The 16,692-nt window shown below is 49.7% G+C and overlaps 1 protein-coding gene across 3 annotated transcripts in view; it reads left to right on the top strand.

Annotated features, from left to right (window-relative positions):
* The window catches only part of DIP2A (disco interacting protein 2 homolog A), a 109,541-nt gene extending 94,010 nt beyond the window's left edge, over positions 1-15,531 (top strand). For all 3 annotated transcript variants that reach the window (XM_023194544.1, XM_023194545.1, XM_023194543.1), the window contains exons 30-38: positions 35-165; positions 671-839; positions 1,306-1,476; positions 3,756-3,817; positions 4,654-4,711; positions 7,106-7,180; positions 8,985-9,159; positions 9,827-9,950; positions 10,636-15,531. In XM_023194544.1, the coding sequence (XP_023050312.1) occupies positions 35-165; positions 671-839; positions 1,306-1,476; positions 3,756-3,817; positions 4,654-4,711; positions 7,106-7,180; positions 8,985-9,159; positions 9,827-9,950; positions 10,636-10,888 (1,218 nt within the window). In that variant the 3' untranslated portion in view covers positions 10,889-15,531. The remainder of the gene's footprint in view (positions 1-34; positions 166-670; positions 840-1,305; positions 1,477-3,755; positions 3,818-4,653; positions 4,712-7,105; positions 7,181-8,984; positions 9,160-9,826; positions 9,951-10,635) is intronic.
* Positions 15,532-16,692: the final 1,161 nt, after the last annotated feature.

Below are 16,692 nucleotides of genomic sequence, written 5' to 3'. Positions count from 1 at the left end.
TTTTTTTTTTTTTGAACTTTATTTTATTCCCGAGATGTCTCACGCGGCCACAAGCGCCTTATGCCGCTCCATAAAGCTGCAGTGTGAGCTGTACCCCTCGCGGCAGATCGCCATCTGCCTGGACCCCTACTGTGGCCTTGGCTTTGCCCTGTGGTGTCTGTGCAGGTGAGTGCAGGGCCCCTGCCGCCTGCCAGGTTGGAGCAGCTCGTGTGGCTCTTAGGAACCTTGGCCTTCTAAGGCACCTTTTCTGAGTGTTGAGGAAGCCAATGAGACGTGTGTGAGTGGGTTTGTTTGGGGATGACGTGGGTTGGAGTCTGAGTGTGAAATTGAGTGAAAATACATTCTTCATTAAATACACTATCCATTATCAGTACTTGGGAAGAACCTGTTTGATTGCTTCAAGCAGAAGAAAGTAGTGATCCATCTCTAGAAGTGAATGCTTCTGGAGCATTGTCCCTGGATACTCTCCAAGTGTTTGGAGCAGAGCTCAGGACCCCGTGCCTGCCATCCCCCAACCTTCACCCCGTAGCATGTTTTCCACCAAACTCCCCTACTTGGCATCAGAACAGAATCATGCCCCTGTCGTGGCTGGAAAAGAAGTGTCCTTGAGGAAGGGAAGAGTGGAGTGCCCGGTGGGCGGGTGGAGCCTCACGAGCCTTCCCTGTCGCAGTGTCTACTCGGGACACCAGTCAGTGCTGGTGCCCCCGCTGGAGCTGGAGAGCAATGTGTCCCTGTGGCTGTCGGCCGTCAGCCAGTACAAGGCCCGCGTCACCTTCTGCTCCTACTCTGTGATGGAGATGTGCACCAAGGGCCTGGGCGCACAGACGGGTGTCCTCAGGGTGAGTGCCCAGATCCGAGCCTCTGAGTGTGCTGTAGACCACAGCCCTGGGAAGTTTAAAAACAACAAAACAGAACAGGACTCCCACAGCCCCTCCCTGCTGTTTGAGGAAGTAGAGAAAAACCTTTCCCACTACGGGCCCTGTGTACACATCCCTCCTCCACGGCTCACCTGTCTCTGCAGCTCCACACCCCGAAGGAGAGGCGGGTGTGGGAGTCGGGCAGGGTCCCTGCGAGATAGCGGGGTGGAGGTCTGGCTGCATGGGCGGGCAGGGGTGGGATGCAGGTCAGATGGAATCCTCTAGTGCGGCCACACGTAGGATTCTGTGGGACAGACACAGCCTGCAGAGAGGAGGTTGGTGTCCAGCTCCACCTCTGTGTGCCCACCTGGAGATTTCCCAAGACAGTGCCCAGGGCCCTGGCAACTCACGGGGCTGTGGCTGTGGCCTGACTGCTCCCCTCCCGCAGATGAAGGGGGTGAACCTGTCATGTGTGCGCACGTGCATGGTGGTCGCCGAGGAGCGGCCCAGGATTGCGCTGACCCAGTCCTTCTCCAAGCTCTTCAAGGACCTGGGCCTGCCGGCCCGCGCCGTAAGCACCACGTTCGGGTGCAGGGTCAACGTGGCCATCTGCCTCCAGGTGAGGCGCTGGGGCCTGTGGTTCTCGAAAGCTGGCTGTTGGCAGCATGGAGACCAAGCTTCCCAGCTGTTGATGTGCAGTTTTGTGCCTGCCTGATCTGTGTCTCCTTCTCTGAGCCTTTGAGGTTTCATTTCCACGTAACATTTTAGCTTCAAGGGTTTTATTTTTAAAGATATTCTCTTCTAGTTGAACAAAGGCTTATTTGGAAAAAAACACAAATTGTTTTTGAACAGTGACTAATGTCTTACCTGTAAGACTCTCTAAGTGAGATATAATACACAGCTAAGTTCCTAAAGCAAGACTGAACTTACTGTTTTAAGATATCTAGCTATATTAAATTGAAACATTAATAAATGTAATTTGTATTGACTCATTCATTTTTGAAACCTTGAAATGTCTTATTAAAAGGAAGCACCAAGTTTCAGGCCAGGAGTGGTGGCTCATGCCTATAATCCCAACACTTTGGGAGGCCAAGGCAGGCGGATCCCCTGAGGTCAGGAATTCGAGACCAGCCTGGACAGTACGATGAGACCCCGTCTCTACTAAAAATACAAAAATTAGCTGGCTGGTGGTGTGTGCCTGTGATCCCGGCTACTTGGGAGGTTGACACACTAGAATCGCTTGAACCTGGGAAGAGGAGGTTGTAGTGAGCCGCGATCTCACCACTGCACTCCAGCCTGGGTGACAGAGCAAGACCCTGTCTCAAAAGAAAAAAAAAAAAAAAGCACCAGGTATCTGTTTACTGCTTCCTCAGATAGCTACAGCTATTTCCCAGATTTTGTACTAGTATCTCAATTTCCTTTCTTTCTAAAAACATCTTAAAAGCAAATAGCGTTTTAGATAACCCTACATATTGAATGCCTTATTCACCCACATTGTACAAAAATAGCTGGAAGGAAATGGCACCTGTCCATGCCAGAGCAGGGCTGAGTGCAGGCCTGTCTCTGTTTCCAAAGTGTTTGCTTGGCCTTGTGCCTCCCCCTCACAGTGGCAGTGCACGCAGGGCAGGGTGGCGGCTCTGCCCATACCCTCTTCGCCACAGAAAGACCCCTGACCACTCAAGCCTCACACCCCTGTCACACAGCAGAGATCGGGCCTCTTGTGAGCTCGCTTCCTGCTGTAGGCTGTGGCTGAGCGTGGGTGCCGGCCTGTGTGTTAGTGGCTCTGCGTCTGCAAGCCCGGGGCCTCCTTGCTAGACGTCGGAAGGGTGTGGATGCCACATATGATTGCAGAAATGATGTTAATGGGATGTTCACGTTTGCTCTTTAAGATACAGAGGTGGGTTTTGCTCTCTCTTTCCCTGTGTTTCTCATGTGGCTGCTGCTTCTGTGTGTGTTTCCTGTGGCTGTCTCCTCCCTGTCTCACTCTGCCGCCTCCTTGGCCTCTGTCAGCCCAACAGGCTGGGAAAGCTGGCTGAGCAGGTATGACCTTGACCTTGACCTTGTTGGTGCCTCTCTGCTCCCCCCTCCCATGAGTTCATGTGACTTTCTCCTGAATTCTAGACAAACATGTTTCTTTTGCTGTCTTACTTTGTTCACAGTGGGTATTACTTGACATATTCCAAAAGCTCCCTTGTAACCAAATTTAAAAGGAAAACTATTTTCAAAAAATGTTAATGCTCATAGTATTGCCGTGGGAGGAAGGGCTCTGTTTAGATTCAGTGCAGAGGTGTTTAATTCCAGTGCAGACCTCGTTTATGTTGTCTGGGATCTTTAAGGGTGATGTTGATCAGCGTACTCATTTAATGTGATGTTCCTTATTGAATAAAATGACACATAATGTCCGTTAGTTGGGATTAATGTTAACTGTAAGGTTCAGAAAGGAAAGGAGTAGAAAGGTGAAGGCTGCCGTCCATCTCACCTGGGTGAGTCTCGGCTGCAAGCAGTCCCTGGTAGAACTAGACTGGTTGGTGAGAGGCCAGGCCCCGCCTGACAGCGTGGTGGAAATGCCCCTCACATCCTAATGGTGTTTTCATCACAGCAAGAGACCTGTGGGAAAAGAAAGTTGTTAGAGCTGAAATGTAAAGTGGCATGATTTGGTGTTTTCAGAGTCATTGACTGTTTCACTCAGTATTATCAAGCTCTGTGGATGTTTGGCTGGAAAGCATCAGCCTGCCTGGGGGACCTGGAACCCCTAGGCCGACTTGCTGCAGGGAGCAGAGCGGCTCCCTTCTTGGGTGTGCCCGGGGGCCAGGGAGGAGCTGCCGTGCAGCTGTGCCTGTGCAAACAAGATGAAAGTGAGGCCCCTGAACAGAAGTTCCTCTGCTGCTCTCCTTCCAGGGCACAGCTGGCCCAGACCCCACAACCGTCTACGTGGACATGCGGGCACTGCGCCATGACAGGTAATGTTCCCAGCCTGCCTGGGCCCCATTCATACCCAGCGGCAAAGTGGTGCGGACCAGGTCTGCGCTGACTATGCACCCCTGGGACCCAGGCATTAGAGGACAGCTGGGCCAAGTCAGGCCTACCCGGGCACCTGGATAGGCACATGAGAGGACAGCTGGCTACACTGGGCCATCTGCACCAAGAGGAAGAGGAGAGCTCAGTGTCTGTCTCTGTGCGCCCGTGTGCCCAGGGCTGCAGTTAACATCCCGTTATCTGTCACACAGCCAGGAAGAAAAAGAGTGGCCCCTGTGGCATTTGGTTTTTAGAGGGATAGGGACAGACAGAAGAGAAGTAATCCATCTGCTGGCAAGAACATTTCTTACCTGATGCTGTCCTAGAATCTGACTTGGTTTTCATCTTGATAACCGATGGTGGTGCATACAGTGTGTGCTTGCTGGTCTGTGGTCAGGTGTGTATCAGGGCCTCTCCCAGCTTTGAAGCTCAGATCCCAGTCCTGGATTCTCAAGTATGGCCACACTGTAGCTTGATGTAAACACTAGGTTTAGCTTACTGGGTGCCAGGGGCCTGCTGGGTTCAAGGAGGACCTAAAAGAAATGTAGAGTGAGCTGCTGTGAGCGCATGGGGTGGTCGTGAGTGCATGCGGGTGGCGGCACTTGGGACCACAGCGTGGTTGGGGTGTCCCTGCCATTCATGGCAGGTGTGCTGTGGAAAGGTTGACATCCCGGCTGTTGTCAGCAGACCCTCAGAGTGATCATTTCCAACCTCATGATCTGCCCTTTTAGACATACCTGTGTAGTAAATTACATACTGAAATTGTTCCCTTGATTTTTAGGGTACGTTTGGTAGAACGGGGTTCTCCACACAGCCTGCCATTGATGGAGTCTGGAAAGGTAGTGGAAACCAAGACGTGTGCGTTCTGAGTCGTGTCGGAGACGTCTGTCTGAAGCATCACCCCGTGGAGGGTGCTGGGGGCTCAGATGAACACGGGTTGACTTCTGGTTGGGGTGGGCTTGGCTGCTGCAGAAGCCTCCTTCCCTGCTTTGTGACTGGGATATAGAATTACTTAGTTACGCCGGGCGCGGTGGCTCAAGCCTGTAATCCCAGCACTTTGGGAGGCCGAGACGGGCGGATCACGAGGTCAGGAGATCGAGACCATCCTGGCTAACACGGTGAAACCCCATCTCTACTAAAAATACAAAAAAAACTAGCCAGGCGAGGTGGCGGGCGCCTGTAGTCCCAGCTACTCGGGAGGCTGAGGCAGGAGAATGGCGTAAACACGGGAGGCGGAGCTTGCAGTGAGCTGAGATCCGGCCACTGCACTCCCGCCCGGGTGACAGAGCAAGACTCCGTCTCAAAAAAAAAAAAAAAAAAAGAATTACTTAGTTATGTCTTTAAACACACATCTGAGCTCAAAGCCAAGAAAGGGAGAACTTCAGGTACAGGACTAAAGAATTCCCACTGGGTGGGTGGCAGGCCTTAGGCCTCTGGGGCCAGGGCCATGGAGGCAGGGTCCGGCCCACCTACACATCTAGGGTTCGGTGGAGTGCCCCTGACCGTAAATTGGAGATGGCAAAATCTCATGCCCTAGTTTAGGGTGTCAGCAGGGAAGAGGCCCCCAGAGCCTGTGGTGGATCTGGGGGATCCTGAGATGGCCTGAGGACTCCCAGGAAACAACTGAGATGCTGCAAGGGGTCAGCAGACAGAGGCACAGAACAGCATCCTCTGAACCAGGAAAGGTTCAAAGGGAGGAGGAAAAGCCACACAGCCCAGGAAGGCAGCATGGGGAGCACGCCAGGCTTGATGTGAGTGGGCAGCTGCTGCACATCCAGCGGGGGCCCCGGGGGCCCTGGTGCCTTCACAACCCCAGAGGCAAGAGAAGGAGATTGGCCACCCTGACTCCGTTCATTGCCATGGCCACAGCCACCTGTGGGGAGTCAGAGACGGGCCCAGAGAGGGACCCAGCCAAGCCATGTGATGTCCAGCACACAGACTCCCGCAGGGCAGCAGGGGTGAGACTGGGGACAGAAGGCACAGCTGCTGTGAGGGTCTCGAGGTGGGAGCTGCTGCGAGGCCGGTGGGACTGGGCTGAGTGTGGGGAGCAGGAGTGAGTGAGTGAGTGAACTCACATGCAGGTGCAGGGGCTTGAAAAGCTCCCATCCCGTGCCCCGTGACAGTCACTTTAGGAAGTAGCCCAGCCGAGAGTGCAGCTGGGTGAGCTTAGTGGACAGCACATCTGTGGGAGCCGGGGCTGCCACACGTCCTCCCTTCTGTGAGCACAGGGACATGTGATCCACCGCCATCGCCGCAGCGCTGCATCATCCTTGGTGTAAACTCAGCGGGTTTCCCTGGGTCGTGGGGCCTCCACACCGCTCTTTTCAGTGGCTGTTCCTGCCCTGCCATGTACAGCTGCGCTGTAATTGTTTAGCTCACCCCCTTTTATTGGACATTCTTTCCTATTTTGCTGTTACAATCACTTGGGCCTGATAGCTTTGTGTCCTGAAAAGAGCTCTGGTTTGGGGGCTCAGCTGGGACATGCAGGGAGAAGATGGAGGCTCCAACAGCATCTGGGGAAACAGAGCAGTCCCACCCCGCGGGGAGGGTCTGGTGCTAACCACAGCTCACCCCTCCCTGTGGCCCCTCGTCCCCTCCTCTTGCCCGGAGTGCGACTGCCCCCATTTCATACGTGAGGAAACTGAGGACACAGAACAAGCATCCAGGTCTTGTGCAGTCAGGTGGTCTGACCTGAGCCCAGTGAGGGAACACTGGGACCGGGCCTGGGAGGCCAGGTAAGAGATGGTGGCCCCTTGCCGTCCTGAGTTGGCACAGAGCCAGTGCTCAGTGGTTGGACTGACCCGGAGTCACGGGCAGGAAGAACTTCCTCATGGTCAGGTTCCTGGCTGAGAACTAGGACAGACATGTGCCTCCTGCAGGGCTGGGCACAGCAGGGTCACTGCACCCCTGGATGTGTGCCCGTGAGGTGCACTGGCATCACCTGGCTGATTGACTTCGTAGCCTTAGTGACCCTCTGCCCCTCCTGACACCCAAAGATGGGGTCCCGTCTTAGGAGCTGGAGTCATTTTGCTAAGATTCACAACTTATTTCTATTGACATCTCTTTTTCAAAATTCGAAGTCAAATTTGGAGCGGCCTCTAAACTTCCTGACCTGACCTAAGCACGTCAGTCCTGCAGGCCAACTTCCGAGGGACGTTATTTTAATGTCACTGAGTCAAGAGAGTCTCGAGTCATGTTTTCTTTAACAAGGGACATAGCTCTCCTCTTTCCAGATCCTCCCTGGCGTGAAGGTCATCATCGCACACACTGAGACCAAAGGACCCTTGGGAGACTCACACCTGGGAGAGGTGAGCTGAGGGCAGGGGCCCATGGGAGGGGCTTGAGCTCTCCAGCCTCACCAGCTTCATCTTCCTTCTCTTTTTGCTTCAGATTTGGGAATTCTAAACTGTGGAATAACACTTGCCTTTGGGAATCTACCAGAAACCATTTGGCCCTTCCCCCATGTACCTCCCAGACCCAGTTCCTATGTAGGATTTTGGGGTACTGTGGGACAAACTGCCCCATCCCTAGGTTGACCTTACCAACAGAGGGGAACCCCTAGGTGTGAGGGCACTGACAGACGGGAGGAGCTGCACAGGCACCAGTGGCAGCATGGAAAACAGCTACCTTGTGCAGGACCCAGCAGCTGCTACTTAAAACGTGGTCCCTGGCACCCAGGCAGGAGCACAGAGCCGGGGAACTGGTGATAGAGAACTCTGCTCCAGAAGAGTTCAAGGCCTCCACCTGCCCTGGGAGGTTCGGAGAGCTCAGAGCCCTTGTCCTGAGGGTGCAGGTGGAAGGTGTAGGTCTCCCTGAGAACACAGGCTATACAGGAATCCATTGGGTTGAAATGTCTACATGTATTGCACGTATATCTTGCTGTAATTTGGGACAGGCAAGACTCGTTATTTACGGGCAGCGGTGGCAGCTTGACATGCAGTCATGCCCCGAATGTGCAGATTGATCTGTTGTCATGAGAGCTCAGGACGCACGTTCCTAGTCCTATCCTCTTGGGGAACGTGCTGTCAAATTGATGTCTTCAGACCAGGTGGGCACAGGCATCATTTGTGGGCTCTGCTGTGAAGCCAGACTGGGGGCTTCCAGCAAGCCGTGCCCAGTGGGAAATCACTCCGCCTCAGCTGGCTGCTTCTGACTGGGACAAGGGTGTGAGCGTGTGACCCCTCAGGTGGTCTTAAACTGTGTCCTGATGGGAAGGTGTCCTGGGTCCCAATCCTGAGTGTGGATGGAGTGAGGGACCTTCCCCTCAACCATCCCACTTCCTGGACAGCCAAACCCAGGTCTGTAAGTCAAGGGTGTGCCCCCAGGAGACGGCGAGTCTGAGCCGGGAATGGGGACCCACCCCTCATGGCAGATGCTCAAGGGAAACGCCCCTGTTGGCCACCCCCTTCTCCTCTTTCAGATGCTGCCATGCAGGGGCGTGTTAGAGCCAGGTGACCTGACTGCAGGTTCTGGACGGACTCTGTCTAGAAGGACCCCATGACACTTGGTCCTGCAGGCACAGGCCTCTGGTCCCTTGGTCTCTGCATGGATGCACACAGATGCATACGTGTGTAGATACGCGGGTGCACGCAAACGTGAACAGACTGGTGGACGCACACGTGCACATGGATAGTGGACGCACACACACGCATGGGGCTGACGTTAACCCTGGGACGTGCTGTCTGTTTTCAGGGCCTCTGTCTTGCCATGAGTCTGAGCAGCCACATGCTCTCCACTCTGTAGGGACCCTCATTCCTTCAGCCTGTCCCTGTTGTGGAATTCGGGTTGCTTCCAGCCCTCTCTTACTGCCAGCAATAGTTGGATGTGAGGAAGCTGGAATTGCCCCTCTCTACCTACCACGTAGGACAGAGTCCCACAGATGCCATTCTTGGGTCAAAGGAACAAACACAGTATTGAAGGAGCGAAAAGTGATGTTTGCTTTCTGTGCCTGTAATTTAACTTAGTTCGTAAAATAGGAGACAATGAATATTACCCGCCCGACTTCGTTCGGTGTTTTCTGGAGCATTATTCTTGGCCAGTGGATGTCTCGTGACAGAATCTGAACTCGGTGGTTGGTAACACTTCACATCCGTGTCCTCTGGGCCCCACCAGATCTGGGTAAGCAGCCCCCACAATGCCACCGGGTACTACACAGTCTACGGGGAGGAGGCGCTTCACGCCGACCACTTCAGTGCCCGGCTGAGTTTTGGAGACACACAGACCATCTGGGCAAGGACCGGCTACCTTGGCTTCCTTCGACGAACAGAGCTCACCGATGCCAGTGGAGGTGAGGGGTTGTGGTGAAGTCCCACGTGAGTGCTGTGCAGGGAGGACCTGGGCTCCCCAAGAGCTTGGTCACCTGCTGGCACACCTCACTCCTTGCTGTGGCCTGGTACTGTTCAGTGTGCGGGGAAGATACTCTGACAGCGGTTTTCTCTGAAAATACTGTTTTCCCTCCGTGACTGCCCCTCGCTATCCTTGGGACCTTGGCCTCTGCTAAGGGGTTGGGGGATGGTGTTGGTGATAAGCCTCTCTGCCAGGCCGGCCTCTGCCACTGTGTCTTTACCAGTGGCTTTCCCATGCACAACCCATTCAAGGTTGTGGCCAATGTCCAGAGGACTCTGTGCAGCCACCACAAGCTGGCCAGATAAGGCAGAACTTTTGGTAGCTCCTACAGATAGTGTCCTGTTCCCAGAGATAAGTTATTTTTAATAATACGCTCACACTTGCTGTAAGTTTCCTGAGGTGGTTCCATGCTGCAGAGATAACAGCCTGCACTGCCAGTACCTCCATCACCCTCTCTGCATGTAGTGTGGGACCTCATGATGTTTGAGCTGAGACCTCCCTGTGCCTGAGAGCCCCTGGTTGGACTCAGCGGATATGAGCCCATGCCTCGGCCCATGCCTCTGCATGCCTCGGCTTTCTGGGCACGTGTAAACACACACTGTTCACAGGGCGGCATGATGCACTGTATGTCGTTGGGTCTCTGGATGAAACTCTGGAGCTCAGAGGCATGCGGTACCACCCCATCGACATCGAGACCTCTGTCATCCGAGCACACAGGAGCATCGCTGAGTGGTAAGAGCCCAGGTGGAGGGCGGCTCCACAGGGTCCGTACAGCCCTTCCTCTGGGCATGAGTGCTGTGCATCGGTTGGAGCAGAGCCGAGGACTGCTGGGCCTGAGCACAGGCCTCCTGCGTTGTCACCCTGGTCTGCAGTGGAGCTGGGTGCCATGTAGACGAACCCTATCTACCTTGGGCATTGCCAGAGAGGGCTGAGGACTTCTTGTGGGTTCTCCCTCTGGATGTACTCTGCACAGCATGGTACCAGAGCACACCTTGCTGCCTTTGTTTGGGTTTGGCTTGTTTTTTTCTCCGTTTCCTTATGAGTTGTAAGCCAAGAGATTGTCCCCAAATGCACAGGCGAAAGGTAAGGTTTCCACAGGTCTCATCCTGAAGTGTTTCTGCTTTTAGTATGTTTCTCACATGGTTGTGACTCCTGATTCCTTCACCTGTGGGGAACTTGTGTTGGGACAGGTACAGCTTTCAGCATCAGATAATGCTCCTGATTCTCAGTAAAAGCTTTAGTTGGGATAGACATCCTGTAAAATGGATCTGGCCTGATCTTTAGGTTGTGAATGGCCTTAAATAGCTCTGTGACATCAGTGTGCTTCGCTCTTCTTTGTGCCGCCCTTTCCCAAGCATTCATCGGCCCCTGTGGCGTGTGCCTGTGTCCATGTGACCCCGTCTCTCTTCCTCTGCAGTGCCGTGTTCACCTGGACCAACCTGCTGGTGGTGGTGGTGGAGCTGGATGGGCTCGAGCAGGATGCCCTGGACCTGGTGGCCCTGGTGACCAACGTGGTGCTGGAGGAGCACTACCTGGTGGTGGGCGTGGTGGTCATTGTGGACCCAGGGGTGATCCCTATCAACTCTCGGGGTGAGAAGCAGCGCATGCACCTGCGGGACGGCTTCCTGGCTGACCAGCTGGACCCCATCTACGTGGCCTACAACATGTGAGCAGCACCCAGCCCGGTGCCGGAGACCAGTGAGCTCCAGCAGTCCAAGGTGATGTGGGAAGACACTGCAGAGCCCACGCACCGGGACTCGCCCCTTCCTGTGCTCTTACAGATCCCTCTCAGCAGTTCCCTGCGTCTCCTTTTAGAAAGCACTTCCTGAAGTATTTAAAGAAATATTTTGAATCTGCCAAGTACATTTACAAAAACACAGATGCTGGTATTTTAACAGATGGAGAGACAAGGAAAGGAAAGGAAAGGCCTGGCGTGGGCATTGTGAGGAATCACAGGCACCGAGGTTGTTCTCTGCTGTACTGCAAGTTTGCACTTTCTTTAGGCTAAAAATGTAGTTCCTGATTTTTAAAATTCAGTTATTTATTCCCACTTTAAATGACAAGTTCATATATAGAAATTACGGAGAGAAACTTGAGACCATTTACAGAGAGAAACTTGATTCTGGGAAGATAGCAGAGTACAAACCAGCTGCCTCACTTCTGTTTCACAGGGAGGCTTACGGAAAGGAAGCAAGCTGGACCCGTCCTCCCTACTCACAGCACTGTGGTCACACACAGTGCCTCCTCTGCCAGTTTCGTTATTGAAAGAGGTGTGCTGGCCGGGCGCCACTCGTGGCGCTCGCCTGTAATCCCAGCACTTTGGGAGGCCAAGGCGGGTGGATCGTGAGGTCAGGAGATCGAGACCATCCTGGCTAACACGGAGAAACCCCGTCTCTACTAAAAATACAAAAAATTAGCCAGATGTGGTGGTGGGCGCCTGTAGTCCCAGTTACTCGGGAGGCTGAGGCAGGAGAATGGTGTGAACCTGGGAGGCGGAGCTTGCAGTGAGCTGAGATCATGCCTCTCGCCACTGCACTCTAGCCTGGGTGACAGAGTGAGACGCCGTTGTAAAAAAAAAAACAAAAACAAAAAACAAAGGTGTGCTGCTTGTCAGCATATATTGTTGTTGTTACGGACACTCAGTAAGTGCCATTTTGGACTGCCAAGTTTAGATGCTTTGTTTCAGAAACATAAGCCAGCATTTAGTTTTAAATCACTTTCCTGGTTTGTAACTTGATGCTGTTTAGTTAAATTTTCTAGTTTTCCTAACACTACGATATTAATTCTTCTCGTGGAAGTGTACTGATGTATTATTTTTATTCCAAGTCAGCAGATTTGGAAGCATTGGTGGTAAAGTCTAAGGTTTTCATATCCATAGTGCTGTTTGGTGAGTACCAGCAGTACAGTTGAGGGGAGCAGGGAACAGCGTTGCCCCGTATTGAAGGTGGAGACGGTTACATTCTTCACTGCCTTTCACATTTTGAGTTGTGTGCCTATAAAGTTTGGCCAAACCATTTTTTTATTTTGTTCAAACTTGACTAAGCTGAGTGATCTAAAATTATACAGAACCTAAATCAGAGAATGTAAAGTCCTTTAGTTACTTCTAAGAATTTGAAGGCAAGCACGAATCTAAGATATAGATTATTTTTATATAGCTAATTAAGAGTATGTTATGAAATTGTTGGGTTTTTGGGGTATTGAGGGTGGAAAATTTTGTGAATCATGCATGCTTCACAGAAACAACCAGGTTTTTCCAGAATTAGTCTGGATCAGTGCCTAACAAAGCTGTTATTAATTCTCCACACGTGAACCTGGCTAACTGGGCCAGCGCTCATGCTTTACTCCTGTCCGGCTACAGATAGCACTGTGCATAGTAGCCCTGTTTGCCCATGGTGTTGGACTGTGGTAAAGTATGTTGTGACATACTGGAATTCTAATAACCCTGTTGTAATTATGTACAGAATCTATGTAACTTATTGTTGATATACAGAGGTTTGGGCAGTAGTCTAACGGACATTCCTTACAATAGAATGGCTGGGAAGGGAAAGAAGAAAAAAAAGCTACCTAACTCCAATCTTGATGTTGTAGTTTTATAGCAAACAAAAATTGTCAGCTTTTTGTATTGAAAGGTCAGTGGTGGTAAGACAAGGTGTCTTGTAAATTAAGATTTTAAGAAGTGCATTAAAATGTTTTAGAGTTACTCTGGGAATTCTGTATATCATACTAAAATTTTTATATCATTATGTTAATAAAAGTTATTGACTTTGTAATTCTGCATTTTGAAATGTGTGAAAAGGGTTTTTAAATTACCCCGAATAGGATGTAATAGGATGTATTTTATTTTGCTTTTTTTTTCCTGACTATAAAAGCAATTATGCTTATAGCATAAAATCTAGAAAGCACATTAAAGTATAAAGAAAATTAAAATTTCTTGTAATTCTACCTCTGAGTAAATAGCAGCATTCGTATGTGACATAAACCCTCTCAGGGATTTATTTTTTTTCTTTTTAAAAATTTTTTACAAAATTAGAATCAAGTGCTTTTTTAAATAATTTGCTTTTGTACTTAATAAATTATAGACTTCTAAGTCTATTACATATATTCTTCTACGTTTCAATGGCTGTATTTTACAAGTGTGCCATGAGTAAATGTAGTATTTGCTGTATTGCTGTACATCAGTGTTGTTTCAACAGGACCACACTGCCATGATTAGTTACTGCCTTGAGCTCAGCTCTTATAGGTAGAGCGAGTGGGTCAGGGTTCACGCCAGGTTGGAAGCTTTGGGTACCTGCTGCCCTCCAGAAGGGAGGAAAAGGCCTCTTTGCAGTTGCCAAGCAACGTTGGCAGTGGACATGCGCTCAAGGTTAAAATAACTCTTTAACAGTTTGATAGGCAAATAAGTGGTGTGTCTGGTCATGTTGAATATGTCCTTATTTGTTCATGGCCATTTTTAGTTCTTATCTGATGTATTTTGTTCAGATTTGGCAGTTTTTATGGTCAAGTTTTTTCTTACTGACATGTAGGAGTCTCTTTTTAAGAATTATAACCTCCATATACTTTGTTTTCTTGTGGGTTATTTGTATTTTGGTTCTATTTGTTTTTAATGCAGGTGGTTTTTTAAATGTTACATTTATGCAAACTATGTTATTGTGTTTGATTTCAGATTATGAATATAGCTGATTTATTTCAAAGTGGTTCTACTGGAATGATCAGCATAAACCAATGGGGAGTACATGGCAGAGAAATAACTATCCTCCAGTGTTTGCCTGGTTCCTGCCACAGTGCTGGCTTTCAGGCCTTCCAGGCTGTTCTAAAGAAAAGGCAAGGAGACCTGCTGCTGCCACTGTGTCTTGCTGTCAGTAAATATCCTCAGTAAATCACGTGCATGTTATTTGCCATGTGAAAAAAGAACAGGAGGAGGAAGCATTCCCTTCCTATCTGAGATAATGTTACGTAAATTTTGGGTCCTAAAGGGTTAGGGAAGGCATACTCTATTTAAATTGGATACAATAGCAGTGTTGTAACACTCTGCATGGCATTCATCCTCTTGTTTGATGTTCAATTTCAGTAATGGAGAATTAAAAGGAAACTACATGTAAAATTTCAAAATTAATGGTTTTTACATTTTTGCTTATTAGTAAAAAATTTGAGTTGAAGAGGAACGACTTTAAAGTATCTAAGCAGGTGCCTGGACTATCCTCCCTCTTCCCTCTTGCTGGTCTGAAAGCCTCAATCACCCTAATCCTCACCCAGGTCTTCCTGAATTCTGCTCTGCTTTTCAGGATTTAATGAGAGAACCTTTTCACATGAGCCTATGAGATATTTCAGAAGGATCATTGTGGAGTTTGCTAAGGGCAGTACAGAGTGAGAAATTGAGAGTTTATTAGTGTTTAGTGCCTACTAAGTGTGGGGTACGTTATTCCCCAGATTCTCAAAGGAACTGAAAAGACCAGATATGAATATTCATTTCACATGCCACTTAAAAAAAGTCAAAAGGAGCACGAGGGATCAAATGAAGCTTTGAGGGGAAAAGGGAGCACAGAGGTATTGTCACTGACCATCACTGCTAGGTGGGTGTGCCCAGATGCTGCAGGAGGCTCCAGATGGAAATCAGTGGAGTGAAGGCCATCTACAGGCTTTCATGCTCTGGTGGAATGGTACATAAGTCAAAGAAAAGCAATTTTTAGCATTTATGTTATTCAGTGAAGGGGAAGGATTCTGGGAAGATTGCAGAGTACAAACCACCAGGAATATGTCTTCCCTACCTGGACAGTAATTGCACTGGCAGAATCTGACGTGACTATTTTGGAGCTCTGGAGTCTGCTGATGGCTTGTAACTTCCAGGGCAAGGCTTAGATGGTAAATTAGGGTTAATTTTAGCTCCTGGCACAGTGGCAGCTACCCTACCCCCTGCCCATGGCAGGCAACTGTGCACGTGTTCCAGGAGCAGCTTGCACATGGAGCCAGATCCTTGATTGCTACTTCTGATTTTAGAGGGGCAGATGAGTCCGGAGACCATTGTTGCACCTCCCCTGATTTTTGCAAACCCCTCTTCATCCAGCTTAAATTACTTCCATTGCTGTGATTTAAAGGCCCAGGACCCTTCTCCCCCAACCCTTCATTTTTCTCATTTTCTCCTTTTGGGAGCCAGACACTAAAGACTAGGACGTTCAAAAGCACCTGCACAAACCGGGGTGAGGTAGAAAATGTACCTGTCCAGGGAAAGGGACAGGCTCAGAAAAGAACCAAGAAGACCTTAAAATGAGACCTCAAGCTGATCCTTGACATAGAGACAGCTAAGGATCAATAAAAATAAATAAATAACAAAAACCCCCAGCAAACCCTGGGGAAGAAGAATCTGATTTCCAGATTAACAACTTTATTGAATTTTAATGCCAGTTTTTCAACAGAAAGATCACAAGACGTGCAAAGAAAAATATGCTTCATTCCAAGGAAAAATGAATAGAAACTGTCCCTGAAAAAGACCTGATCATACTTGACAAAGACTTTCAAATAACTGTCTTAAAGATGCGCAGAGAACTAAGGAAGATGTGGAGAAAGTTAAAAACCAATGCATGAGGAAAATGGAAATATTAATAAAGAGATAACCGGCCGGGCGCGGTGGCTCACGCTTGTAATCCCAGCACTTTGGGAGGCCGAGGCGGGCGGATCACAAGGTCAGGAGATCGAGACCACAGTGAAACCCCGTCTCTACTAAAAATACAAAAAATTAGCCAGGCACGGTGGCGGGCGCCTGTAGTCCCAGCTACTCAGGAGGCTGAGGCAGGAGAATGGCGTGAACCCGGGAGGCAGAGCTTGCAGTGAGCTGAGATCCGGCCACTGCACTCCAGCCTGGGCGACAAAGCGAGACTCTGTCTCAAAAAAAAAAAAAAAAAAAAAAAAAAATTCTGGAGCTGAAAAGTATAATAACTAAAATGAAAAATTCCCTAGAAGAATCCAAGGGCAGGAAGAGAATCAGTGAGCTTGAAGATGGGACGGTAAAAATTGATGAATCTGAAGAAAAGAAAAAAAAGATTGAAGAAAAATGAACAGGGTCTGAGGGAACTGTGGGACACCATTAAGCAGACCAATATATGCATGTTGGCAGCTCCAGAAGCAGGGTTGAGGGAGAGAGAGAATACTTGAAGAAGTAATGGCTGAAGACTTCCTAAATTTGATGAAAGACATGAATATAAGCATCCAAGTAGCTCAGCAAATTCCAAGTAAGATGAACTCAAAGAGACTACCCAGATATCAACATTTCAGAAGCCCAAGCCAGAGAATTTTGAAAGCAACAAGAGAGAAGCAACTTGTTACATACAAAGAATCCTTAATAACAGGTCCCCAAGCCCAGGGCCACAGATCATTACCAGTCTGTGGCCTGTTAGGTACTGGACTACACAGCAGGAAGTGAGTGGTGGGTGAGTGAGCATTACCACCTGAGCTCTGCCTCCTGTCAGATCAGTAGTGACAT

The sequence above is a fragment of the Piliocolobus tephrosceles genome, chromosome 19 (genome assembly GCF_002776525.5).
Source record: "Piliocolobus tephrosceles isolate RC106 chromosome 19, ASM277652v3, whole genome shotgun sequence".
In the NCBI taxonomy this organism is placed as follows: Eukaryota; Metazoa; Chordata; class Mammalia; order Primates; family Cercopithecidae; genus Piliocolobus; species Piliocolobus tephrosceles.
Note: the sequence above shows the minus strand (reverse complement) of the source record. Positions and strands in the feature narration are given on the sequence as shown.